The sequence below is a fragment of the Poecilia mexicana genome, unplaced genomic scaffold, assembly GCF_051168715.1.
Source record: "Poecilia mexicana isolate PSO_F unplaced genomic scaffold, ASM5116871v1 scaffold_15, whole genome shotgun sequence".
In the NCBI taxonomy this organism is placed as follows: domain Eukaryota; kingdom Metazoa; phylum Chordata; class Actinopteri; order Cyprinodontiformes; family Poeciliidae; genus Poecilia; species Poecilia mexicana.
In genome coordinates this window covers 731,178-759,153 of record NW_028263384.1, presented here as the reverse complement: position 1 = coordinate 759,153, position 27,976 = coordinate 731,178, and the positions used below count along the sequence as shown (strand labels likewise).

At 46.2% G+C, this 27,976-nt stretch overlaps 2 protein-coding genes across 2 annotated transcripts in view; one reads left to right on the top strand and one right to left on the bottom strand.

Moving 5' to 3' along the window:
* Positions 1-19,485, top strand: part of lyrm4b (LYR motif containing 4) — a 32,222-nt gene extending 12,737 nt beyond the window's left edge. Inside the window, exon 3 of the mRNA XM_015013903.2 lies at positions 18,910-19,485. Coding sequence (XP_014869389.2) covers positions 18,910-18,963 — 54 coding nt within the window. The 3' untranslated portion in view covers positions 18,964-19,485. The remainder of the gene's footprint in view (positions 1-18,909) is intronic.
* A 2,601-nt stretch (positions 19,486-22,086) lies between these two features.
* Positions 22,087-25,387, bottom strand: ppp1r3g (protein phosphatase 1 regulatory subunit 3G). The gene has a single exon (XM_015013900.2). It carries the CDS (start codon positions 25,345-25,347, stop codon positions 24,577-24,579), a length of 771 nt encoding a protein of 256 aa, XP_014869386.2. The 5' UTR covers positions 25,348-25,387; the 3' UTR covers positions 22,087-24,576.
* Between the last annotated feature and the right edge of the window lie 2,589 nt (positions 25,388-27,976).

The window sequence follows — 27,976 nt, the reverse complement described above, 5'->3', positions numbered from 1 at the left end:
GCGTTTCTTCTGTTTGTTTTTCTTCTTCTATTCTTAGAAATCTGGAACTGATGCAACGTGGTTCTGCTTCCTCCTCCTCCTGTACATGCATGATGAAATTCATTGACTGGAGAATGCAACGGGACCGGAGGGCGGCGGCTAACCAGGAGCAGGAAGTAGGCGGGGAGGAGGAGGAAGTGACCCAACTGGGTTTCAACTCAGCAGCAGCTAAAAAACATCAGGATGTAAAGAAACTCAATGAGGTTCTGAAGCTGTTCATCCAATGTGAAGAACAAAAGATTTAAACTCTTTACCTCCATCTTTGACAATCAGGATGTTTCCCTCCTGATGGTCCGGTCGACCCGGTTCTACTGGAACCAGAACATCTGCTCCACCTCCAGTTGCTGTGGTTCTGAGTCAAACCAGCCTGTTCCCCTCCTGGCCTGTGGGGGCGCTGCAGCAAGAACCACTGAAGGAAACGACACAAAAACCTCTGAAGACACTGAGAGCAACTTCCTTCTTCACCAGATGGAAACAAGATGGAGGATTTCTCTTTAGGCTGAAGACCAGGAGACATTTCTGCTGCTAGCGCTAGGCTAGCACGTTAGCTTTGGTTGTATTTACCCAGAATGCCCTGCTCTGTAGTCTACTTCCTGCTTTTGGAGCGGTCTCCGGTCCGCTTGGTGTTCACATTCAAACCAACCAGAGTTCACTTCAACCGAACCCAGACCGAGGTCAGGAGGACCAGAGGTCAGAGGTCGATTAGCGTGCACACCTCACCAACCGAACTGGACTTTGACTAGGCAGACGGACTGGAGTCGGGTTGAAGCGACTGGTGGGAATGAACTCCTGGTTTGTTTCTTCAGTCAGTTTTGGTTGAAATGCCTAAACTACTAGCTGGACCTGGAGAGCTGGTTTAGTCCCAGCAACCCGGATGACCTCCAATCAGACACCGACGCCTCCTCTGATTGGCTGATGGATGATATCTCAGCCTTCACTGTTTTCAGTCTGTTTACAGTAGGGCTGAAACGATTCCTCGAATGATTCGAGTACCTCGATTACTAAAATTCCTCGAGGAAAATTTACCTGCCTCGAAGCTTCGTTAATTTATGTTTTATTAGTTAGCGCACCGTGTTCCGGCCGGGACTTCATTTGCGTTGCGCGGAGCTCTCACTTCCGCCTCTGAGTTGTTGACAAAAGCTAAGTCTCAGCGGCATAAAGTCCAATCTTCAAGATTGGCCCGTGGGGATTTTATTGATTGATGATAATGCCCGACTTTTTATCGTTTTGGGGGAACCAATAAGCATCCTTAAAATGACTGGGGGAATGCCTGGAGTACGGCAGCATTTCTCCTCCGGGGCTGCTGGTTGAAAGCGAACGGCGGGAAGAGCGCTGAGGTGAGCGGATAGCCTGAACAGGGCGGGCGGCTGAGTAGCTGATGCTTACCGTGTAAATGTAGCTTTACCGACGAACCGCACAATAAATTTCATATCCCGGTCTGAAGAAACGGGTGGCGGAGCGCATCGTACATGGCTGGTAGATGAGTTTCTGAGTGTGACCAGTGAAGGTGTCGTAAATATCCCGTATTGCTTCCCCCCGTGTTCGTCCCCCGGTCTAACGGTTCGTCAGTCCGCTGGTCTATTTCCTCCCCTCCACCCCATGTTCGTTCATTCGCCCTCTCCTCCCACTCCAGGCGGCATTTCCCGTATTTTCAAACCCAAAGCGTGACAGGTTAGGTGGCAAGGTGAGTTTAATTAATCTATTAAACTCACTGAAGATGAATACATAAACTAAAAGCTGGATTGTAGACATTTTTATAAGCATATTTGTGAGCCTGCCTCTTTGTTACTAAATTCAATATAATTTCAGATTTTTCTATAACTTTTCTTCTGGTTAACTTAGAAAGTGAGCTATTATTGTTACAGGTTAGTTTTCTAAACTACAAGAAAGCAACTGTTAGGGATGCTCAAATATGGAAAATTGGACTGATATTGATATCTGATAGTAACACCGGTATTATGCCAGATTTACCAATATTTCATTTTATAATTTTTTTTTATCCGATTACTCGATTAATCGTAAGAATAATCGATAGATTACTCGATTACTAAAATATTCGTTTACAACAGCCCTAGTTTACAGTCTGTTTTCAGGTTGTTTTCAGTTTTTCAGTCTGTTTTCAGTCTGTTTTCAGTTTTTCAGTCTGTTTTCAGTCTGTTTTCAGTCTGTTTTCAGTGTGTTTTCAGTCTGTTTTCAGTCTGTTTTCAGTTTTTCAGTCTGTTTTCAGTCTGTTTTCAGTTTTTCAGTCTGTTTTCAGTGTGTTTACAGTCTGTTTACAGTCTGTTTACAGTCTGTTTTCAGTCTGTTTTCAGTCTGTTTTCAGTCTGTTTTCAGTTTTTCAGTCTGTTTTCAGTCTGTTTTCAGTTTTTCAGTCTGTTTTCAGTCTGTTTTCAGTTTTTCAGTCTGTTTACAGTCTGTTTTCAGTGTGTTTTCAGTCTGTTTACAGTCTGTTTACAGTCTGTTTACAGTCTGTTTACAGTCTGTTTTCAGTGTGTTTACAGTCTGTTTTCAGTCTGTTTTCAGTCTGTTTTCAGTTTGCTCTGCTCGGTTTGCTTTCTTGGTTTCCTCCGCCTCTCTTCACCACGTTTCCTATCGATTGTGTCGTCCCAGAGTGACTGCTGCTCGTTTTCTCCGCTTGCCGCATCGATGTGGCGAAGGTTTTCCTCCAGCTGCAATAATAACATAATTAATGACAGAAAGTGACTGCTGACAGTAAGAAGCTCCGTGAAATGAGGCGAGGACAGCAGCTCTAACTGTGCTGCTGTTTCTCTGCTGGTATCAACATTCGGCTGATTATTCAGAGGCTCGTTTAGCTGAACTGTCCGTCCGATGATCCGTCTCTTCATCGGTTTTCTGTTCTGAACTCTGAATGGATTCATTAGTGAATCTGAACGATGTCAGTTTGCTATAATCTGTTTAACCTCGCTGGGAAAAATAGACATTTTACATTTCAGTGACTGACTGAACTGACAGCCAAATGTCAATAACCCTCTACCGACCGATGTGGACCTAATAACTGATAACTCCAGTCCTGAATGTTGGAATAAACTGACAGAGAAGAAACTTTTATCTTCCATTCGGTAAACAAGTTTATTAAAGCTTAAAGGGAGGATCATGTGGCTCTTTCCTAGCATAGCTTCATTTTAGTGTAGCTTCTATGTTAGCATAGCTTTGATTGTGGCTTCTTGTTGTGACCTTTGACCTTTGTTGGGCCGCTGTAACATCACCAGCCTTCCACAGCCGCCTTTTCCTGTCTAAGACCACATTAATCTCTTTTCCCTTTATTTTGCCTGAACGACTCCTCCAGCCTCGGCCGTGTGGGCGGAGCCTCTGCAGAAAGGGGAGGAGCCTCGGCCGTGTGGGCGGAGCCTCTGCCTGGTAGGAGGAGCCTCTGCAGAAAAGGGAGGAGCTTTCTGTGGGGTTTCTGTGTGATATTTTGCCAACTTGGGAAGATGAAATCAGCTCAGTGTGAACTGGTTCTGATGCAGATGAGCTGTGTTGAATGATGCATATATTTACATTCTGAGCATTTTGGTCAAACTGAAAGTATTTATTATAATTAAAGACACAGGATGGTTTTAGCTCCGCCACGATGTGACGCCTGCAGCCATCCAGGATAACTGAGTTCAGCCTGGAAACACCTGAGCTTCCTGTAGGAGGCGCTAGAGAGCAGCAGTGACCGGATGTCGAGTTTTCGTTCTGTAATCTTTACAAACCGATGGATGAAGAATCTGGTTCAGCTCTCCGATAAAGAGAGAGAGAGAGGTCGGTTCAAGGTCGAATATTCTGTAAATCTGCTGCTTCGCTACATCAGAGGAAAAATGCTTCACATCTGATGAAACTTTCCAGATTCAGTCACAGAGTAAAACCGTAAATTAGAGGAAAAGACGGGAGAAGGACGAAACAATGGAGGCATAACGAGCTGGCAATTTATCCCCTTCCTCCTCCTCTTCCTCCTCGCACTGCCTTTGGGTTCATCGGACTGAAACGGAGATCAGAAGAGTCCGGCCACGAGCGAGGGAACTCCACACACACACACACACACACACACACACTGAGCCGGTGTGTAAGCGCAGTTCGCCTCGGTCTCTAATTAAGCAGCGTTCGCTGCAGAAGGAAATTAAGGTTCAGGAGCGACAGATTTTCAAAGAAACTCCTCATCAAGGCAAGTTGGGCTGGAAGTTTCTGTTCCTCCCTGGAGATTCTTCACGTTCGCCAGCCAGGCTGCCATTGGCCAATGCCTGAGGGGGCGGGGCTTCTGGCTAACGAGTTGGTGGGCGGGGCTTAAGGGAAGGAGGTCTGAAGGTTAACCAGCAGCAGGGTGTAAGTGAAGACGTCCCATTGGTCGGTTTCCAGTCGACCCAGATGCAGCAGAGGGAAGTTCTGGTTTCAGACCCGAACGGAACCTGAGAGTCGGTGCTGCCTTCAAGGACCCACAGACAGAATCAGGAGTGGGAGAGCTTCCAGTTGGGCTAGCTGCTCTCAAACTGTCTGGAGGATCACAGGAAGTTTCTTCTGATTGGTCAGTGATCCGTTAGCTTAGCGTACCATTAGCTCAACGGTCAAAGAGCGCCTTTCTATCGACAGACACTTGGCTTCTTCAGTTCTGGGGTTTTTCACAATCTGACCATTTTTTTTAAAGTGTTTACATGTATGTAAATACTCTCGCCTCTGACAAACGATCTTTATAGGTTTTCTAAAGATCTTCAACCTTTCCAGCTTCCCGCTGAATGAGGGACTGACAGACGATGGTTTTATGTCCTCAGTTTCTGGATAAATTCTGCATTTGGTTGTTTCGACTGTTGGAGCATTAATGATGAACACAGAGCTGCATCCTGGAGACGCACACTAAAAAAGTTCTAGTGATTAAATGTGAAAAACTTCCTGAAGAACAAATATTAACAATAAAAGCAACAGTTTAGTTTCTAAATTTGAAAGTAGCCATTTTTAAATCCTAACTGTTGTAGTCGGAGGCTGGTAGCCCATCGCTACACCATGAAGCCGAGATGCTAACTCATCCTGAAACACTCAGCTGATCCAGGCGCTGCCTGGGGGGTCGACTTCAACCCTGTTCTGTCTCGGTTCTGTAGAAACTCAGACGACAAAAATGTAAAAAATATTGTATCAAAAGCGAGTTTGCACTCATAAAACATCAAGTTGCAAAAGCAAAAGGTGAACTATGAATCCTAGACATGGTAGCCTCCACAGACGCTGCCTAGCGTCTCCTGCTAACTGGTGTATCCTGCTAACTGGCGTCTCCTGCTGCCTGGCGTCTCCTGCTAACTAATGTCTCCTGCTAAGAAGCATCTCCTGCTGCCTGGCGTCTCCTGCTGCCTGGCGTCTCCTGCTGCCTGGCGTCTCCTGCTAACTAGCGTCTCCTGCTGCCTGGCGTCTCCTGCTAACTAGCGTCTCCTGCTAACTAGCGTCTCCTGCTAACTAATGTCTCCTGCTGCCTGGCGTCTCCTGCTAACTAGCGTCTCCTGCTAACTAATGTCTCCTGCTAACTGGGGTCTCCTGCTAAGAAGCATCTCCTGCTGCCTGGTGTCTCCTGCTGCCTGGCGTCTCCTGCTAACTAGCGTCTCCTGCTAACTAATGTCTCCTGCTAACTGGCGTCTCCTGCTAACTGGCGTCTCCTGCTAACTGGTGTCTCCTGCTGCCTGGCGTCTCCTGCTAACTAGCGTCTCCTGCTAAGAAGCATCTCCTGCTGCCTGGTGTCTCCTGCTGCCTGGCGTCTCCTGCTAACTAGCGTCTCCTGCTAAGAAGCATCTCCTGCTGCCTGGCGTCTCCTGCTAACTAGCGTCTCCTGCTAAGAAGCATCTCCTGCTGCCTGGTGTCTCCTGCTGCCTGGCGTCTCCTGCTAACTAGCGTCTCCTGCTAAGAAGCATCTCCTGCTGCCTGGCGTCTCCTGCTAACTAGCGTCTCCTGCTACCTGGCGTCTCCTTCTAACTAGCGTCACCTGCTGCCTGGCGTCTCCTGCTGCCTTGCGTCTCCTGCTAACTAGTGTCTCCTGCTAACTAGCGTTTCCTGCTAACTAGTGTTTCCTGCTAACTAGCGTCTCCTGCTAAGAAGCATCTCCTGCTGCCTGGTGTCTCCTGCTGCCTGGCGTCTCCTGCTAACTAGCGTCTCCTGCTAAGAAGCATCTCCTGCTGCCTGGTGTCTCCTGCTGCCTGGCGTCTCCTGCTAACTAGCGTCTCCTGCTAAGAAGCATCTCCTGCTGCCTGGTGTCTCCTGCTAACTAGCGTCTCCTGCTACCTGGCGTCTCCTTCTAACTAGCGTCACCTGCTGCCTGGCGTCTCCTTCTAACTAGCGTCACCTACTGCCTGGCGTCTCCTTCTAACTAGCGTCACCTGCTGCCTGGCGTCTCCTGCTGCCTTGCGTCTCCTGCTAACTAGTGTCTCCTGCTAACTAGCGTTTCCTGCTAACTAGTGTTTCCTGCTAACTAGCGTCTCCTGCTGCCTGACGTCTCGTGTTTCCAGATCTTTCCTTCAGTCTTCAGCCCGTTCTCCTGACTGAAGGTTAGCACCTTTAGCAACACATCTCCTAATCTCTGATGTTGTGCAAATGAAATTAATCTGAGCGTTTTTGTTTCGGCTTGTAGATCTGTGTGTCTGATCTAAACTCTACGACTGCGTTTTGCTGATTATGTCAGAAATAAACGACCACAGCAGCTGCTCAGCAGTGCAACAGGAAACAGTCGGTTTTAGCAGCTTAACAGTGAAATATTTCCCTGAGGCGCTGATGCAGAGCAGAAACCAGCAGCAGATGTGATGGATTTCTGACATAAAGTCCAACAAAAACAGAGTTTTGCTTCATAAAAGCTGAGAGTTTGGATGTGAAGAGTGAAGGATGAGTGATGCGGTTCTGGCTGTTTAATGTGCCGCTGCTCTGCCTCCACCGGCTAAATGCTCTCTCCTCCACAACTTTATGAAAAGCAATAAAAAAAGAAAAGAATTGGAAAAAGGAAGAGGAGACTGTAAATGTCAAACGGAGGAAAAGATACAGAGGAAGACGGCGCCTTTCAAACGGGACCCGGAGCGCTTTTAATGTTCATGAATCATTTATGAGGAGAGCAGAAACTCTGGCACTTTGGAAAACACACAGGAAGTTTCATCGTTAGCAAGAAACGGGTGGCTCCAGGGCCAAGATGGCCGACACGTCCGGGTGTTTACTGCAGGGCCAAGATGGCCGACACGTCCGGGTGTTTACTGCAGGGCCAAGATGGCCGACATGTCCGGGTGTTTACCGCGTGGACAAGATGGCCGACATGACCGGGTGTTTACCGCGTGGACAAGATGGCCGACACGTGAAACTGGAGGTGGGACTCCAGATAAAATTATATATGGATGATATAATCAACATTTTCAATTCAAACCCATTTCTGCTGCTAAATCACTGAATAACAAACCTAAGAGCCGACTGTGTCGGTGGAGTGTTTCCCCTCCGGCGAGCTCCTCTGAGCGTTTCCGCCGCTCTGACCTCCTGTCAGATGAAAAGAATGCTGGGAGCTCAGCTGACTCTCGTCCTGAGCGGCGGCTCCGCCCCGCGGCCTCGCCGAGCCTCAGCCTGATGGGTTCTGAGCCTTCCTAGCTGGTTCTGTGATGACCGGGTTTCCTCCCTGCTCTTCATCTCCTTCCTCCCACCTTCAGCAGCTCCTCCATCTTGGATGTGTCCTGCGTTTGTTTTACACCGACTCGGCTCCGTAGGGGGCTTCGCTAACGTCCTGCTTCCTCTGAGCCCGCCCTCAGTTTAACACAACCGGACCTGTTCCCGTCTGGCAGCAGAACCTCCGGTTACTGGCTGTCTAGGAAAGTTCCTCCTCACTGTTAAAGTACCAAAGATCTGAATTTCTACTACAACAGCTGGAACTCTGTGAATTATCAAAGTTCAGGATCTTTCCTGGTGTTTCAGCCTAAATGTAGACTGGAACCAATCCTGACCTTAGGTCAGAACCAAATGCAGCCGGTCCCGTCCTGGTGGTCATTCATGGATGAAACAGCTGAAGTCTGCAGCCGCCTCAGAGGGAACGAGGTCACTTCAGGCCGTTGGCGTCTGTCTGTCACTGACTGGAAACCCAGAAGAACTTCAGACTGAACACAAAACCAGCTGCAGACATTTTAATGCTCCTGTAGCCCAGAGGCCCCGCTGGCTCCGACGCCGGGTCTTTCATAGTGAAGCGTTCTGATCGGCTTCGTTTCTTGTGACGAATTCCTTAATTTCCCACAATCCTAATTAGGGCTGTTGTAAACGAATATTTTAGTAATCGAGTAATCTATCGATTATTCTTACGATTAATCGAGTAATCGGATAAAAAAAAATAATAAAATGAAATATTGGTAAATCTGGCATAATACCGGTGTTACTATCAGATATCAATGTCAGTCCAATTTTCCATATTTGAGCATCCCTAACAGTTGCTTTTTTGTAGTTCAGAAAACTAACCTGTAACAATAATAGCTCACTTTCTAAGTTAACCAGAAGAAAAGTTATAGAAAAATCTGAAATTATATTGAATTTAATAACAAAGAGGCAGGCTCACAAATATGCTTATAAAAATGTCTACAATCCAGCTTTTAGTTTATGTATTCATCTTCAGTGAGTTTAATAGATTAATTAAACTCACCTTGCCACCTAACCTGTCACGCTTTGGGTTTGAAAATACGGGAAATGCCGCCTGGAGTGGGAGGAGAGGGCGAATGAACGAACATGGGGTGGAGGGGAGGAAATAGACCAGCGGACTGACGAACCGTTAGACCGGGGGACGAACACGGGGGGAAGCAATACGGGATATTTACGACACCTTCACTGGTCACACTCAGAAACTCATCTACCAGCCATGTACGATGCGCTCCGCCACCCGTTTCTTCAGACCGGGATATGAAATTTATTGTGCGGTTCGTCGGTAAAGCTACATTTACACGGTAAGCATCAGCTACTCAGCCGCCCGCCCTGTTCAGGCTATCCGCTCACCTCAGCGCTCTTCCCGCCGTTCGCTTTCAACCAGCAGCCCCGGAGGAGAAATGCTGCCGTACTCCAGGCATTCCCCCAGTCATTTTAAGGATGCTTATTGGTTCCCCAAAAACGATAAAAAGTCGGGCATTATCATCAATCAATAAAATCCCCACGGGCCAATCTTGAAGATTGGACTTTATGCCGCTGAGACTTAGCTTTTGTCAACAACTCAGAGGCGGAAGTGAGAGCTCCGCGCAACGCCAATGAAGTCCCGGCCGGAACACGGTGCGCTAACTAATAAAACATAAATTAACGAAGCTTCGAGGCAGGTAAATTTTCCTCGAGGAATTTTAGTAATCGAGGTACTCGAATCATTCGAGGAATCGTTTCAGCCCTAATCCTAATGGATGCTAGCAGGTTTGCTGAGCCAGTTGGGCGCCTGGCCCTGTTTCCTCTCCAGTGTTGGTCCGACTTTTTCAGCTTGGAGCTGCATACAAACAGTTTGATGTGATTTCTGTTTCCTGCTGGGCAGCTTGCTGTGAGTACGGGGTCACGCAGCATGTCAGGTGGTCGGCGCTTTCCTCTGTGGACCTTAAGATCCACGGGCCTGTAGCCGACCTCCATGGCAGCTGGAGCCAACTGAAGGATAACATGGAAACCAAAGAGTCCACAACGACCTAAACTAAAGGTGAACTCTAAGGTCAAGGTTCATCAGTGTCTGATTGCAGCATCCCTCGTTGTTTGAGCCAAAGTGAACTTCATGAGAGACGACCATGGAGGAAAGAGCCAGGCTGGAGCTGAACTCCGTCTGAGCGGATCCGTTTAACCCAGACTCCTTCCTGCCCCGGTACCAGGACGGCTTCAGTCTGTTGGATGGAAAAGTGCTGCCTGGTGTCAGAATCTGGACTGGGTCAAAGGTCAAAGGTCTTCCAGCAGGATAATGACCCAAAAAGGCCTAAAGGCAAAAATACTGGATCTTCCATCACTGCTGATCTAAATCCTGTTGAACATCTGGGACCCGTCAAACCTGAGACAGCTGGAGCAGTTTGACCACGACCGGATCAGGACCGGAGCAGATCAGGACTGGACCGGACCGGATCAGGACCGGGACCGGATCAGAACCGGACCGGATCAGGACCTGACCAGACTGAGACAGGATCGGGACCGGACCGGATCAGGACCGGAGCCGGATCAGAACCAGGACCGGACTAGGACCGAATCAGGACCGGACCGGACTGGGTCGCCTGCGAACCGGGACCTTCAGTCCTTCTTTATCTCTGCCGTCAGAAACGATATGACGATGTGCATCGTGTTTCTGGTTCTGCTCCTCCTTTCTGAGGCCCTGATGGTCCAGAGTCGGGTTCCTTCCGGACCCAGAGAGCGTCTTTGCTGGGGTTAAATTCTCAGAGCCTGTTTGGGCGGCGAGCGGCTGTCAGACAGCCGGGTGTTGCGTTGAGGATCCGTGTCTCCTGAGCCCGGCTCAGAGCGGCGGTGCGATGTTAATCTTACACCTCCTGCCTGGTGGGAGGAGGACGGCAGGTCGGCCCGTCACGACTCGGCGCCGTTCTGGGTTCTGCTGCCGAGCGGATGGATGCCGTGACGTTCAGAGGAGCTTCGTCTGTCTCTGAGGAAGACGAGCTCTCCAGAGGTTCACCGTGAGGCTCAGAGGATTCTCTCCTTTTAACAGGATGTAGTGTAAATTTCACCTCAAACACCTCGAACCACTAGCAGCAGTGGCCAATAGTGGAGCTAATTTTTCATTTACCGCTTCAGTCATGTTTCTGAATTTGAAAAAGGTTAGTGCACTTAGCTTCCCCTAAATTAACTTTTCCAGATAAACTCTAAATAGTCTGAGTGTTTTTATGAACTTTCAGTTGAATGAAATTAGTTTTGATTATCGACTGAATTTAGCAGCAAAACTCATTAAGTCAAAAACTGAAACCATGAGTGAAAGATCTGATCCACAGAATCACCTCCTGGAGCCCAAACCATACAGGAAGGCGTGTAGTTACAAGCTTAGTCCTGTAGAGGGAGATGTACCATGTCATCAACACATGGCGTTTAGCCTTAGCTTTAGCTATGTAGCATGTTGATGTAGCACTTTAGCGTTAGCCTTAATTAAGCAGCCTGTTGATGTAGTGCTTTAGAGTTAGCATTAGCTAAGTAGCATGTTGATGTAGCGCTTTAGCATTAGCTTCTACTAAGCAGCCTGTTGAAGTAGTGCGTTAGAGTTAGCATTAGCCAAGTAGCATGTTGATGTAGTGCTTTAGAGTTAGCATTAGCTAAGTAGCATGTTGATGTAGCACTTTAGCATTAGCTTCTACTAAGCAGCCTGTTGATGTTAGTGCGTTAGAGTTAGCATTAGCCAAGTAGCATGTTGATGTAGTGCTTTAGTTAGCATTAGCTAAGTAGCATGTTGATGTAGCGCTTTAGCATTAGCTTCTACTAAGCAGCCTGTTGATGTAGTGTGTTAGAGTTAGCATTAGCCAAGTAGCATGTTGATGTAGCACTTTAGCGTTAGCTTTAATTAAGCAGCCTGTTGATGTAGTGCTTTAGAGTTAGCATTAGCTAAGTAGCATGTTGATGTAGCGCTTTAGCATTAGCTTCTACTAAGCAGCCTGTTGATGTAGTGCTTTAGAGTTAGCATTAGTCAAGTAGCATGTTGATGTAGCGCTTTAGCGTTAATGGAACTAATGGTTATGGTTATGGCTTTAGCATTAGCGCAGACAGCATTTTAGCTAGCGGTTCTCACCACTGAAAACCAGTAAGAAATGAGAACTTTGTCATAGCCAACATGGAGGAGATGTTCGATGTTTCCCTGTCAGAGGTCAGAGGTCAGACTCTGGTCCTTGTGTCTTTGTTTTCCTTTGGATCGGCTCTGACCGTTTTTTTATCGTAGCTTTAATCGAGTTCTTCCTTTGTTCTGAAGGCTTTTTTGCACCTTTTCTTTTCACTACCTGATAATAATTTGAGTTTAAACCTCTAATCTCTGCTCTTTTAAACTTTCCTGCATAAAATCCTTCTAATCTGCTCGGATTAAGCAGTTTAGTTCTCAGATTCATTGAAATTAAGACGCTCTGTAGTGACTTTAACTTCCTGACAGTTTAAATGTCCTGATTTGTCTTTTTTGACCTGATGAATATCTGCATTGGCCCGTCTGTATCTGTGGTAATAGAAACATTCTCTTTGGGTTTATAACACCCTGACTTCTGGTTCTGTTGGATTGTAGCGTGGGGTTACGGGTCGGGCTCCTCTGAGGGACCCATCAGGTTCTGAACCGGCTGCAGCTCTGCTTCCTGCAGGCACAGGCTGGATTTGTTGGAGAATCCTGCAGGATCTCTGAGGCTTAGCTTGAGACAGCGACAGCAGCAGAACATGCCGGCTTTCCAGAACCGTCTGCCAGGAGGCGAGCGCCAGGCCCAGCCCGGCGTCAGCCAGCGGTCTGGTCCAGTGAGCAGAACCACCTCAGTAAACGTAAATCTGCATGAAGCAGGTTTAATTGAATGTAAACTGGTGCCTGCAGTGTGAGCCTCCGGTTTTATCTTCACAACTCGGCCATTGATTATTCATGAGGTGAAACTGACAGCAGCTCCAATAAAAAGATGAAGTGATGCAGAGAGAGGAACAAATGTGGGGAGGAGAGGAGAGGAGCAAGGCCTTCCCTTTGTTACGAGACACAGCCGCAACAATTTACATGAGAGCCAAGCCTCCCGGCCGCCCATTGGCCGCCCCCCGCCCCTCCCCACCACACGCGCCGCAGCCAATCAGGAGGTCACACACACGGCGGGGGGGCTCCTCGCAGAGAGGACAGAAAGTGAAAGAGGGGATTCATGTGGGGGGTGAATGGTGTGACGGCAGAATAACTAATGAGCCGGATCAGAGAGAGGAGCGGCAGCGTGGAGAGACGCTGCCCCCTGCTGGCACTGCAGCAGAACAACCACACACACACCAAGGAGCAGGAAACCCAGAGAGACTCTGGAGCCGGTCCGAAACCCGGAGAGACTCTGGAGCCGGTCCGAGACCCCGAGAGACTGGAGCCGGTCCGAAACCCGGAGAGACTCTGGAGCCGGTCCGAAACCCGGAGAGACTCTGGAGCCGGTCCGAAACCCCGAGAGACTCTGGAGCCGGTCCGAAACCCGGAGAGACTCTGGAGCCGGTCCGAAACCCGGAGAGACTCTGGAGCCGGTCCGAAACCCGGAGAGACTCTGGAGCCGGTCCGAGACCCGGAGAGACTCCGGAGCCGGTCCGAGACCCGGAGAGACTCCGGAGCCGGTCCGAAACCCGGAGAGACTCCGGAGCCGGTCCGAAACCCGGAGAGACTCTGGAGCCGGTCCGAAACCCGGAGAGACTCTGGAGCCGGTCCGAAACCCGGAGAGACTCTGGAGCCGGTCCGAGACCCGGAGAGACTGTAACCCTGTAACGGCCGTCGCCGCTCTGGCGGATTGTTTTGGTGGTTCGCTCTCCATCCAGTGTAAAGGGATGAACTGAGCACAGGAACCGCTTAAGGCCTCGTTCCAGAACCAGTGCTGCTGTAATCTGGTGATGACCTCAGTAAACCTCCCCCTTCTGGTTGAGTCTAAAGCCCTTTTCGCACTGCAGGTTCCGGCCCGGCTCGGTTCGACCCGGTCCCATTGGTGCTATGGTCCTGGTCGTTTTGCATTCAGCAGGATAGTCATGTAAATCGACCCGTTGCTAAAGCTACCGAGGCGATCTCCCCAGCGACCGCAGAACGGTTTCCTTCTTGGGTCTCCCGTCCTGTTTTTCCTGTCTGCGCTCATGGGCGAGGAAGCTGAGGAAACGTTTACCAGCTTCACTTTTAACCAAAAATAATCTCACCTGAATGTCGTCTGGAGCGAACCCAGATGTGGAAATCCCCTCGTTTACAGCCTGGCCGACTTCTGATCGGTTCATTTTGAGAAATGCTATTTACATTTACCGTTAAAATCTTTGGCTGAAGAGCCGAATGTAATCCCAGTGCAGAGTAAGAATAGTTTATGACGGGAATTTATTGATGCAGCATATTGAAAGTCCAGCGCTCCCCTGACCCAGAGATCTGGTCTTTGTCCCGCCCCCACAGCCAATGAACCAATCAACAGCTAACTCCAAACCGGCCCGGTTGGAACCGCAGCTCTCGGGGTTCCAGGGAGCCGGGCGGTACCGGGCTGGAAGCGCTAATGCAAAAACAGTCGACCCGGTCCAGCTGTTCCTCTTCAGTCGGCCAGAATCTGATCCTGCAGTATTTGCTGCATGGAGACACCAGAGCAGGGGGGCCCAAAGTGGGTCCTGGAGGCCCGGCATCTCTCTGGTTTAACGCACCTGGATCCGATAACGGCTCGTTAGAGAGTCTAAAACAGCGTTTCTCAGCCTTTTTGGGCCAGCGCCCCCCAGCCCTTATCCAGGTCCCTCACCGCCCCCACCAAAGAATCTGCAGGCTACTTTACACTGACTATTATTTTATCATTAATATTACTGTCACTATTGTAGGTGTTTTGATTTTTATGCTTGTTTCTGAATTTATCATCAAAAATAATTTCCCAGAGAACAAAAAGCCATGGGAATAGAAATTATTTTCACAGGCGTCTATGAAAAATGTAATGAACATTCAAGTTAAAATCTGTAGGCCAACAGCAGCCAATCAGAGTGGAAACAATATTCTTATTTTGTGTCATTTTCTAGTTAAATGTTCCAGAAAATGATAAAAGATGTTCAACATGCCAGTTTAAACTTTGATCTATTTGCAAACTGACTGAGCTCTGCAGCATTAAAACATGGATAGAACTGTAACTACATTAATCACAGCTCTTCTTCTCTTCAGTGTTTGTTTCTCCTGTTTCAGAGTTTTGTGCGTCTTTTTTTTTTTTTTTTTTTTACCCCCTAAGGTGCAGGGCGGTCGGGAAGCGTATCGATGGGGAAAAGGCAGACTGACATAAACCTTTTAAAGCAACGGAAACAATTTCTGATTCTGATTATTGAAATTTAAAAGTGCTGTGTTGTTCTATCAGCCCGTTTCATACCGGACCTTACAGCTCCGCTGTTAACGCTATAAAATGAACGCTCTCTATCGTGGTGTGACTATGGAGGGATTTCTTTATTTAAATGGGTTCATTTCTCAGAGGGACACACAGTGAGGTGATTTTAGCTACCAGTAGCAGGAGGACGGAGCTGCGCCAAGAAGCTAACAGAAGCTACAAACACTGAATAGAAGAAGAGCTGCCATCGATACAGTTGCAGCCAAGCATGGTTTAATGTTACACAATACAGTTTTACCAAGTTGCTCAAAGTCTAAACTGGCATTGTTGTGCATTTAAAGTGTAAAGTTTACCTTCGACCAAACGCCCCCCAAAGGCATCCCAGTGCCCCCCTTTTGTAAAAATGTCCGCCAGCGCCCCCTGCCGTCCTCTTAACGCCCCCCAGGGGGCGGTACTGCCCACGTTGAGAACCGCTTGTCTAAGAGGAACATCGACAAGCTGAAAGGTTGTTACTATCAGGGAGGGAACTAAAACATGCAGGATGCCGGGCCTCCAGAACCCACTTTGGGCCCCCCAGAGGGACACAGAATCACCATCCAGTTATTGTCAAAGTGACAGATAAATGTTCATCTCCAGAGCTCAGAGACTCTGTCTGAATGAGGTCAGAGGTCAGAGGGTTAACACAAACAGACATGAGGTCAGAAGATCATAGCTGTAGATTTGATCATTTTCTGTTTGAAAGTAAAAATCTTTTCTCTGGAGCTCCGACCCGCCGCAGACGGCAGGACTCCATCTGAGGCTGGACGACCGCAGGTCCAGCAGGACAACGATCAGGAAGCACCGCAGCTTCCTGCACTGAAGACACAGATCGATGGAGGAGACACACAGAGAGACACACAGAGACACAGAGAGAGACACACAGAGACACAGAGAGAGACACAGAGAGAGACAGAGAGAGACACACAGAGAGACAGAGAGAGACACACAGAGACACAGAGAGAGACACACAGAGACACAGAGAGAGACACAGAGACACAGAGAGAGACACACAGAGAGACAGAGAGAGACACACAGAGACACAGAGAGAGACACAGAGACACAGAGAGAGACACACAGAGACACAGAGAGAGACACACAGAGACACAGAGAGAGACACACAGAGACACAGAGAGAGACACACAGAGACACAGAGAGAGACACACAGAGACACAGAGAGAGACACAGAGACACAGAGAGAGAGACACAGAGAGACACAGAGAGAGACACAGAGAGAGACACAGAGAGAGACACAGAGAGAGACACACAGAGACACAGAGAGAGACACACAGAGACACAGAGAGAGACACAGAGAGAGACAGAGAGAGATACAGAGAGAGACACACAGAGACACAGAGACACAGAGAGAGACACAGAGAGACACAGAGAGACACACAGAGACACAGAGAGAGACACAGAGAGAGACACAGAGAGACACACAGAGAGAGACACAGAGAGACACAGAGAGAGACACAGAGAGAGACACAGAGAGAGACACAGAGAGAGACACAGAGAGAGACACAGAGAGAGACACAGAGACACAGAGACACAGAGAGAGACACACAGAGAGACAGAGAGAGACACACAGAGACACAGAGAGAGACACAGAGACACAGAGAGAGACACACAGAGACACAGAGAGAGACACACAGAGACACAGAGAGAGACACACAGAGACACAGAGAGAGACACACAGAGACACAGAGAGAGACACACAGAGACACAGAGAGAGACACAGAGACACAGAGAGAGAGACACAGAGAGACACAGAGAGAGACACAGAGAGAGACACAGAGAGAGACACAGAGAGAGACACACAGAGACACAGAGAGAGACACACAGAGACACAGAGAGAGACACAGAGAGAGACAGAGAGAGATACAGAGAGAGACACACAGAGACACAGAGACACAGAGAGAGACACAGAGAGACACAGAGAGACACACAGAGACACACAGAGACACAGAGAGAGACACAGAGAGACACACAGAGAGAGACACAGAGAGACACAGAGAGAGACACAGAGAGAGACACAGAGAGAGACACAGAGAGAGACACAGAGAGAGACACAGAGAGAGACACAGAGAGACACAGAGAGAGACACAGAGAGACACAGAGAGAGACACAGAGAGACACAGAGAGAGACACACAGAGACACAGAGAGAGACACAGAGAGAGATACAGAGAGAGACACACAGAGACACAGAGAGAGACAGAGAGAGACACAGAGAGAGACACAGAGAGACACAGAGAGAGACAGAGAGAGACACACAGAGAGACACACAGAGAGACACAGAGAGAGACACAGAGAGAGACACAGAGAGAGACACAGAGAGAGACACACAGAGACACAGAGAGAGACAGAGAGAGACACAGAGAGAGACACAGAGAGAGACACAGAGAGAGACACAGAGAGACACAGAGAGAGACAGAGAGAGACACACAGAGACACAGAGAGAGACACAGAGAGAGACACAGAGAGAGACACAGAGAGACACAGAGAGAGACAGAGAGAGACACACAGAGACACAGAGAGAGACAGAGAGACACACAGAGAGAGACACAGAGAGAGACACAGAGAGACACAGAGAGAGACACACAGAGACACAGAGAGAGACACAGAGAGAGACACACAGAGACACAGAGAGAGACAGAGAGAGACACAGAGAGAGACACAGAGAGAGACACAGAGAGAGACACAGAGAGACACAGAGAGAGACAGAGAGAGACACACAGAGACACAGAGAGAGACACAGAGAGAGACACACAGAGACACAGAGAGAGACACAGAGAGAGACACAGAGAGAGACACAGAGAGAGACACAGAGAGACACAGAGAGAGACAGAGAGAGACACACAGAGACACAGAGACACACAGAGAGAGACACAGAGAGACACAGAGAGACACAGAGAGAGACACAGAGAGAGACACACAGAGACACAGAGAGAGACACAGAGAGAGACACAGAGAGAGACACAGAGAGAGACACAGAGAGAGACACAGAGAGAGACACAGAGAGAGACACAGAGAGAGACAGAGAGACACACAGAGAGAGACACAGAGAGAGACAGAGAGAGAGACACAGAGAGACACAGAGAGAGACAGAGAGAGACACACAGAGACACTGACAGCTGTCCTCACTCCAACATTGTTTCTTTGTCCCGTTGCTGTCACTCAGCCTCTCTGCTGCGCTGCAGCGCCGCCTGCTGGAGGAACCGAGCGCCTCGCCGCTGATCAGAGGAAACATTAAAACTGTTTGATGTTCATTTCTGATTCTTATTTTATAAATTAAGTAAATTAGAAAATATTTCTAAATGCTTTCATCTTTAATTGAAGGTAATTATTATTTCTAAATATGATTTTCATTCATATAAATTAGCAAAAATTTAAAGTAATTTCAGTTTTACTTTTTAATTCAGTTTTATATTTTTATTGTAACACTTTTAAGAAATATTTTATTTAAATCATAATATTTTAAAAAATATATATATTGTATAAAATTTCAATTATATTTAAATTTTACGTTAATAAATTAAATATATTTAATATATGAAGTAAACTTACTTTATTTCCAATGTGTTGGTTTTCCCTCAATATTTTAAAAAATATTTTTGGATGTTTTGTCAATAGGTTCAGGTCAAGTTATACGTTTTATTTTTTACTACTAATGTAAAACTCCAGCACTGCTTTGTTAAACCTTTGGAAAAAACACTCCAGACAGTCGGTTTCATCTCTTTAAATGATTTCATTGGATCCTTTAGAATATTTTCACTTCCATTTATTTTTGTTTTTTAATTTTCCTTTAATTTTATTTATATTTTTTAGCTAAATTCCCTGTTTTTCCATGTAAACTGTGATTTTCCTGCAGCCTTCCAGCCTGTGGCTGATTTGTCCCTCTTGTCTCCGTGTGTCCAGGTGTCCATCGGGAAAATGTACGAGGCTCAGCGGACGGTGGTGGACGCGCCGTGACGCTTCGACCCGGCCTGTGAAATGCATTGTGGGAGATGTAGGCCTGAGTGAAGCTGGACGTTGTTTCTGCCTGATGTTTCTCATGTTTCCTCTGCAGGAAAAACTCAAACTTTAGTTTGTTTTTCCTGAAACATGAAACATCAGGAGGATCAGAGCGGCTGGATGAAAACATGTGAAACTAATTGAAGCTGATTCACGCTTAGTTTTTATCGAGTCCGTCCGGCAGGAGACAAGGAGGACAGCGCTCAACTGTCAGCCATTTTCCTCTATGATGATAACACTGTTTGTTTTTACAGTGCAGGACTTTAGGTTTCATCTCTAAATTGAATCAAAATGCTAATTTTTTTTGTCTAAAATGATCTGCAGGCTCCTCCCCCTTCACCTTAAGCCCCGCCCCTAGAGGAGTCACCATGGCAACGGTTCATGTAGCAGATCGTTGTATTGGGATCGGTTCTGGTCGATCAGATCGTCTCTGAGCTTCTTCCTGTTTCAGTCGTGAAATTAAAAGTTTCTCTAATAACAGTTTAAGTTTCTGTTTCTTTATTCGGTTGGTTTCGTCTCTTTTCTGACGTGTTTTTATGTCATTTATTTTTATTTTCTCAGTTTTAATTTTTTTTTAATGTTGGCAGCTGTGAGTCCAAAAGCCTGAAGCCATGAAGGGAACCGGGTCGGTCCGGTCCGTGTTCACCGAAGGACCAATTTAAACCTGAAACCTGTGAAACGTCTCTGAGCAGAAACGGTCAGTAGACCTTCATCTTCATCAGTCCAACCAGGACAGACTGGGTCTAAACTGGTACCGAGAAACAGCTGCCTGTTGGCCAAAGACCAGGAAACGCTCCAACTGGTTCCCTCTGCGATGCATTCAGGGACATCTGGGAACCAGAGCTCCTCTGCAACACATGCACGCTGTTGCTAATGTGCTAGTAGTGGAGCTAATGTTTATTTAGCGCTTAGCTAGCTGAAAACATTTAGCTTCACCTCAGTTAATTTTTCTGAATAAATTCTTAAGCAATAAATTTTTTAGGCTGTTTTATAAATTTCAGTTGAATTAACGTGTTGAAGTTTTATTTATCGACTGATCAAGTAAGTTCGCTGTTTCTGTTCATGCTCTTATTTTGAAGTCTGTTTCCTCTGCTCGCTTCTCTTGTTTTGTTTTAAATAAACTTTATTGAGAAAGTTTCTAAACGAGGAGTCCAGATGAATGCGACACTTCCGGGAGCGACCACCAGGCGGTGCTGGTGGTTTCCTCTTCTCCTGACGCCGCCCAGGTGTTGGGTGGAGCAGGTGGAGCAGGTGGAGCAGGTGAGTGGCCCCTGGGGCCTCCGGCTGCTATTCTTAGATCCGTTTGTTGGTTCAAACACTGATCTTGTTACTCAACACCTGCTGGACCTTCTGCACATGCTCAGTACAGGACGGACTTTAGACCCGGTTCTGACCCACTTCTGATGAGCCTGCAGGTCTGTTGACCGTTTTTACTCCTCACTGATCCACCTTTTGATCAATATGCTTCCCATAATGCATCACTCTGTGCTGAAACATCATGAATAAATCAGCTTTTCTTCAGTCGCTGCTTTGGATCATTAGGAACCAGATTCATGTTGGATGTTGGTGGATGTTCATAGAACAGTTTCCATTTATGTTTGAGTCAAAATATAAACATAAACCGTCCAGAAACCAGAACTGGATGATGATGATGTCAGTTGGTCTGGATGAAGGTGAAGCGTTTGGCCTCATCGGCAGCGACTGGAGCGTCTGACGGAAAACGGTCAGCAGGCAACGAGTCGACCGAGCTGAAGTGGTAGTGAACAGTTAGCGTCACGGATACCTCAGAGAAGCAGGAAGTGGACTACAGCACAGGGCATCCTGGGTAAATCCAACCAAAGCTAACGTGCTAGCCTAGCACTAGCAGCAGAAATGGCTCCTGGTCTTTAGCCTAAAGAGAAATCCTCCAGCCGCTAAAATCCTCCATCTTGTTTCCATCTGGTGAAGAAGGAAGTCGCTCTCAGTGTCTTCAGAGGTTTTTGTGTCGTTTCCTTCAGTGGTTCTTGGTGCAGCGCCCCCACAGGCCAGGAGGGGAACAGGTTGGTTTGACTGAGAACCACAGCAGCTGGAGGTGGAGCAGATGTTCTGGTTCCAGTAGAACCGGGTCGACCGGTCCACTGGAGCATCAGGATATCAGAATTAATCTTTTAACATCCTTAATAACATAAAATTCATCATGAAAGTTGTTTCAGACTTTAATTCTCCTTCAGGATTCGATAAACAGAATGAATCAGTTTTAGTTTCTGATCCTCTGCATGTTTGAGTCTAAAGGAACCAAAACAGCAGCTGGTTTATTTCTAGATCATCGATTCAACCAGAAAGACGCGGGCGGCTTGTTGACGGATCAAACACTGGAGGTCAGGTTTACCAACATGAGGCGCCTCTGGACTTTGGTCTGAGCGTGAAGACAGCTGGACAGACAGTCGGGCTGTAAACACGGCCCAGCTGAGGGAAAGAGACGAATGTTTGTGTTTTTATCCTCTCTGCTCTGCAGAGACCCGATGATCTTCAGGAGAACTTCAGCTTCCTGCTTCCCTCAAACATGAATATGATTTATTTCAGAGGAGAAAACATGGAGGCGAGGCTGACTGTCCTGAAAAAACTCCTGACTGAAGGTTCCTGTGTCTCCCGTCCAACTGAGGAAGACGAGGACATGTCGGGTCATCACGTCTCCATTTCCTGTCCTACCATCACAAACGTAACACCGGCTGGCTCTGCAACTCAGCTGAGTTTTGATCAGATGATATTTCAGCTGCAGAATCTGAGAAACATGATAAACATGCAGAAAACTCCTCAGTGACGCTGCCAGGCTCGGTGGAGGATCTGTGGTGCTGAGGGATTATCAACATGCTATTCAACCATTTACTCAGGTTTAAACATGATTTGATTTAAATGAACTATTTAATCAAAACACCTGAAGTAAATGATGTCAGACTAAAATACATTTTAAAAAACTAAATTAAAATGAATCGAATAAAAAAAAAAAATACTTGCAGTAGAATCTGTAAATATATGTTACCAACATTGATGCTTCAAACTCACCAGACATTTTATTATGTATATAAAAGACGGTTAAAAGTGTTTCGTTCAGTTCAGTTTATTTTCATATCAGTTCAAACCCATTTTGTTTATAATTTTATAAAAAGCTCTGAAATAATTTCAGTCACATCAGTTCATTATTAGAGAAGTTTTGTAAAGTTTCCAGCCATCTTTTATTAAAACAGTTCAGATCTGAGCTGCGGTTCTGCAGCATCGCAGTTTGGACCCGACTGGAAGTTTTATTATTTATTATCTGGATCATTTCTTAAAAACACAAAAAACATTTTGTTTAATAATAAAGTTAAATTCAGTGACAGTTTGATAAAGCAGAATCTCACATGTGGGTTTTTATTGGGTCATGCGGTTCTACAGGGTTCGGACCGGAACTGGGTCCAATCAGAACTTTTTTCCTCTTTATGTGAGGAAATAATTAATAAATGATGCGAAGCAGAGAAAACTAGCGGGAGGAGATGTTCTGGTGTTTGGGTCATCTGGGTGGAACCGGCACCGAACTCTGGATCTGGACCCGGAACTTTGTTTGTTTTTCATAATCCGAGGCGGACCGGACCGAACCTCCTCCCGTCCAGCTCTGTGTGCAATATTAAAACAAATATTTGGCTCCAAACTGCGAGCAGCTCCTCCTCCGGCCGAACCGGCATTTCACAACCCGGACACGGAGCACCGGCAGGATGGACCAATCAGAGCGGGCCCTGCCGATGACGATGATAAACGCTAATGTAACATTCAGAACATGAAATTATACAAATGACATTTTTCACAGTTTTTGGTCATACATAAATTATTTTTAATAATTTTTAATAATGGCTATTTAAAGCTAATCTTGACTCTCAACCTGTTTGTATTTATCTGATAAAACACCAAATTATTTGTAGAAAATAATACTGGTTGGAATTTTGTCATAAAACAAATCTAAAATATTTTAAGGAACAGGGATGAGGACTGCTAGCTAAAACGTTAGTTCTGCTAACCCCAAAGTGCTAATCTACGGAGCCCCTAAGGGGACATGGAGAAAAAAAAAAAGGAAAGAAATCTCGACTTATTATCGCGAGATCCCGACTTATTATCGCGAGATCCCGACTTATTATCTCGAGATCCCGACTTATTATCTCGAGATCCCGAGAAACTAAGTCAAGATCTCGAGATCCCGACTTATTATCTCGAGATCCCGACTTATTATCTCGAGATCTCGAGATCCCGACTTATTTTCTCGGAATCTCGCGATAATAAGTCGGGATTTTGCGATAATAAGTCGGGATCTCGCGATAATAAGTCGGGATCTCGCGATAATAAGTCGGGATCTCGAGATCTCGACTTAGTTTCTCGGGATCTCGCGATAATAAGTCGGGATTTCTTTCCTTTTTTTTTTTTTCTCCATGTCCCCTTAGGGGCTCCGTACTAATCAGATATTAGTTCTGCTAATGCTAGGCTCAATAATAAATATTACATTTTAAAATCTAACATTTTAAATTTTAAAATCTAAATTATTATAAGGAACAGGGATGAGCTTCATTAGCTAAAATGGTAGCTATGCTAACCATAAAGCAGTAACCATAAACATAGTTCTGCTATTGCTAGGGCACTACAACAACGCAGTAACAAGTGGAAGCTAATGCTAAAGCGTTAAATTTAACTGCTGGTTAAGTGTTGTATTCTTTTCTTTTCCTAAACTAAACTAAACCTCAGGTATCAATCTAATGTTAAAATAACTCAAATGTCATCATGTCCTTAGACTTTAAATTTTAGCAACAGAACAGTGAAGGAAATAGAACTTTAGAATTTAACCAGAAAATTAATTTAGGGGAAGCTAAGTGTGCTAAACATTTTCAGAGTTAGCGAAAAACATTAAAGCACTAAATGGACATTAGCTGCCCGTTAGCGGATTATTAAAAGTGTTCCCATAACTTTATATTTGGTGTTTAAACTTTAACCCTTGTGCGTCCGAGGCCTGAGGCAAAAGATCCAGGTTTTACATGTGTGGGGCCAGTTGGAGCCCATTTCTACATACAGGCAGATATTAATGTTTTTAGAAAGGAGAGGTTCGAGTTTTTAAGGTGACTGTCTAATAATAATAATAATAATAATAATAATAATCGATTTGATTTTTTATGATCTATCTTTGATCATTAAATTCAAAACTAAAATGTCCAGAGAAACTTGATGGTAGAAGTTCATGTGTTCAGGAATCGGCCGAAATTTAACCTGAAAAACAGATAAAATGTCCAAACATGTTTTCTGTCCCAGAAACCAAATAAATCAAATTAAATGATCGATTATCGATGATCGTCCATCTTGGATTTTCAATATGGCCGATAAAGATCAAAGTCTGGATGGAGGAAAGGACCTGTTGGACTTAAATGGTTCCGGGATTCTTCAGGTTTCCTGGTTTTATTTCATCCTGAAAGTCAAACATTTGGATCAGAACCGGTCCGGTTGGATCCCCGGCAGGTCCAGCATCCTGCCTGGAGTCCACTGCTGGACGTGGTAGAGTGGTTCCGGATGGTTCTGATCCGCTCAGAGGGATGGAGAAGCCTCTCCGGCCGGCTGGTTCTGGTTCCGGTACCGGAGCGAGTAGTTCTGGCCCTGGTTGTTGTCCCAGAACTCTCCCTCGTCGCTGCGCAGGAACACGGCGAAGTGCACGGCGGTGCCCGGGTCCATGAAGGGCGGGATGAACACGGTGAAGCCGAACCGGACCGACTCCGACCCGGGCTGCTCCGGCACCGTGACCGGCACCGCCTGCGCGTCCACGTAGGACAGCCAGTCGTTGTAGGTGAGCCGGACCCCGACCTCCCTGACGGCGCAGCCCCGCAGGACCCGCACCTGGCCCCGCAGCTCGAATCGGGTCACGGCCAGCCTCTCCAGGCAGACCCGCAGCTCCCGAACCCGCCGCTCCGCGTCCCGCGGCTCGGGGAAGCAGGCCAGCAGCCGCGGTAGGTCCGGCCCGGCCCGCGGGTCCTGCTGCTGCGGGGGGAAGCTCTGGTACCGGGACAGCACCTTGGGCGGGATCTGCGGGTCCTCCTGGGCGCTGAAGTGCTTGATGCGGGCCAGGCTCAGACCCATCGAGTCCGCGAACTTGACCCGCTTCCTGCCGCCGTCCAGCAGCGCGGCGGGGTACGCGGGCAGCGACCGCGCTCTCCTCCGGTCCCGCATGAACTTCTCCAGGTGCGACGCGTCCACCTCGTCCTCCAGGTCTCCTTCCTCATCCTCCTCATCCTCCTCTTCATCCCGCAGGCCGTTCTGCTGGCCGGCCCGGTTCGGCCCGCACGGCGGAGCTGAGCGGATCATGGGTGCGCTGCGACCTGCGGGGCGGCGGACGTGGCGCCGCTTCTATACGGACCCCCGCCCCCTGCGTGACACACACACACACACACACACACACACACACACACACACACACACACACACACACACACACACACCCGTTTGTTTTGCTATCTTTGTGGGGACTTTCCATTGACTTCCATTCATGTTTTCTCATTTCTACAGCCTAAACCTGACCTTTACCCTTTTCCTAACCCTAACCAACCAAAACTCAGTTCATACCTTAGCCCTAACTCTGACCCCTGACCCAAAAACAGGGTTTCCCCTCGTGGGGACCAGGCTCCGGTCCCCACGAGGAGCGATTGGTCCCCACAACGTAGCATATGTCAGGAAAATCGTCCCCACAAGGTATTACAAACAAACGCACACACGCACGCACGCACGCACACACACACACACACACACACACACACACACACACACACACACACACACACACACACACACACCTCAACCTTCACCTGTTTGCGTGCTGCTCAGAGGAGGATTTAAAGGGATTTTATGAGACAAACTCAAAGATTATTAATATATCTGAAAAGTGTGGCGTGCCTCTGTGTTCTGCCACCTGAGCTAAGGCTCTCTGCAGCTCCTCCAGAGTTTCCACTGGCTGAATAACTTTCATATATAATCAATAATTTCTCTGCTTTCACGTGGTTTGGTCTCCAACATGCGGTCCGAGGGCCATTTATGGCCTCCAGAAGGATTTACTGGGTCACAATCAGGAACGGTCCGACTGTCCAGAACCGGCAGCAGAACCAGAACCAGAACTAGGTCAGTGTCAGTAAACTATAAACACCTGACAGAGTCAAAACAAGATATAAAAAAATTACAATTTATTTATGTTCTGCCACAAATAAATAGTTTGAAGTTTGATCTGAACTTTGAGGTTCTTAGTAATAGTAATAATGATGAATTATTATTGCATAACAATTTTTATTATTTTTATTATCAGTAGTTGTTGTATTATAAAGTCAGGGATTATTGTTATAACATTATTATATAATGCTATTATTATTATTATAGAATTATAAAGTTTACTTCTTGTAAACGCATCTTGAATAAATGAATAATAAACGTATTAAATGTAATATTGTTGAATAATCAGCCAATCATCGCAGCAGAAGGTCAAACGTCACTGTTTTCTTCTGTTACATAACGCGCCGCAGGTGCGTCAATCAGCGCGCAGTCAACAGACACATGACGTCACCACCGCCGACAGGGTGACGTCATGTTCACGTTCAGCTGTGATTTTCTTTAAAGGAAAGAAACACAAAACAAAATGAAACGTTTTATTGGTTTTTGTGTTTCATTATCAGGTTGTGAAATGTTTCCTCCTCTCTTTTGTTCCGCCCAGAAATCTGAATAAAAGTCAATAAAAACATTTTTGTTTAATTTCTGACTGGAAGCAGCAGGTCAGAGGTCAGAGTTACGTAACAGCAGGTTAACACTCTGTCAACACTGAGAGGAAAACAAACTGCAGCCAGAATGAAGCTGAAAACTTCTGAACAATATGAAACTTTCCTGTTCAGGGAGGAAAAGTTTCATATTTAAAAAACAGTTTTCAGTTTGTTGATTTTTATTCACGTTCAATAAAAGCAGAAAATAAAACTCTCAAACATCTTTTCCTTAATTTATAAAAGAAAGATTTTAAAAAGGTGTGAAACTAATCATTTATTACAGAAACATAAAAACAAAAGAAATTAACATTTAAAAATCAACCTTTATTTGTAATAAATATCTTGATTTATTATTTTTCTAAAATTTTTCAATATGTTTTCCAGTGATATTTCTGACCTTCCTCATCATCATCGTCACTGACTTTACAGTCTCAGGTTCTGGTTCCGCTTCCGGTTCCGGTTGGTTCTGACTGTAAATGTGAAAATCTTTTTACTTTCTGAATAACAACCAGCTTCCTGGACGATGTTTCCTTTTCTTTTCGGTTTTGAAGAGTTTCTAACTGGACTCCTGTGTCACATCGTATTTATTCCCCCGGGGGACCGGAAGTGGAGGATTACCTGTAATTCTGAGCCGGAACTCCCTGCGTGGATTTACTGATTACAACTTTCAACCACCAGGTGGCAGCATTTGCTTTTGTTTTTTTCGTAGGTTTTCACTTTTAACATTTCGGTCCAAATTTTTTGTCAAGAATTTGAAAAAAATTGCTCAGCAATTATTTTTTAAAATAATTTTAAACATTGAATTGACATTTATTTCATTTTTCTGTTCAAATAATAAACTAAAATCAGTTCAGTGCTATTGAAATAATTTAAATAATCAGATTTGCATAAAGAGGAATTATTTCACATTCCAAAATAAACTCCCACAGGTTCCTGATTCTTCAGGGGTTTATTATTTCCTGAGCCTCATTTTTTAAAACTTTTGCTATTTGAATTTAATTTTCTGAATGTTTCTGCTGCTAGATTAAGATGAACCTCAGACTGGGTCAGTTAAGAACAATTTCTGCTCAGCCAATTTTTATTTTATCTTGAAAATCCCGTTAAAAGATTAAATGTCCACCTGAACTTCCAGCCACATTACCTTTAATTATACTCAGTTGAGGCCACAGAAAGCCTTCAGAGGACCGTAAGAAGGC

Bases quoted from the DNA above. Each gene is read 5' to 3' on its own strand.
- ppp1r3g (XM_015013900.2), bottom strand. From the start codon at position 25,347: ATGATCCGCTCAGCTCCGCCGTGCGGGCCGAACCGGGCCGGCCAGCAG.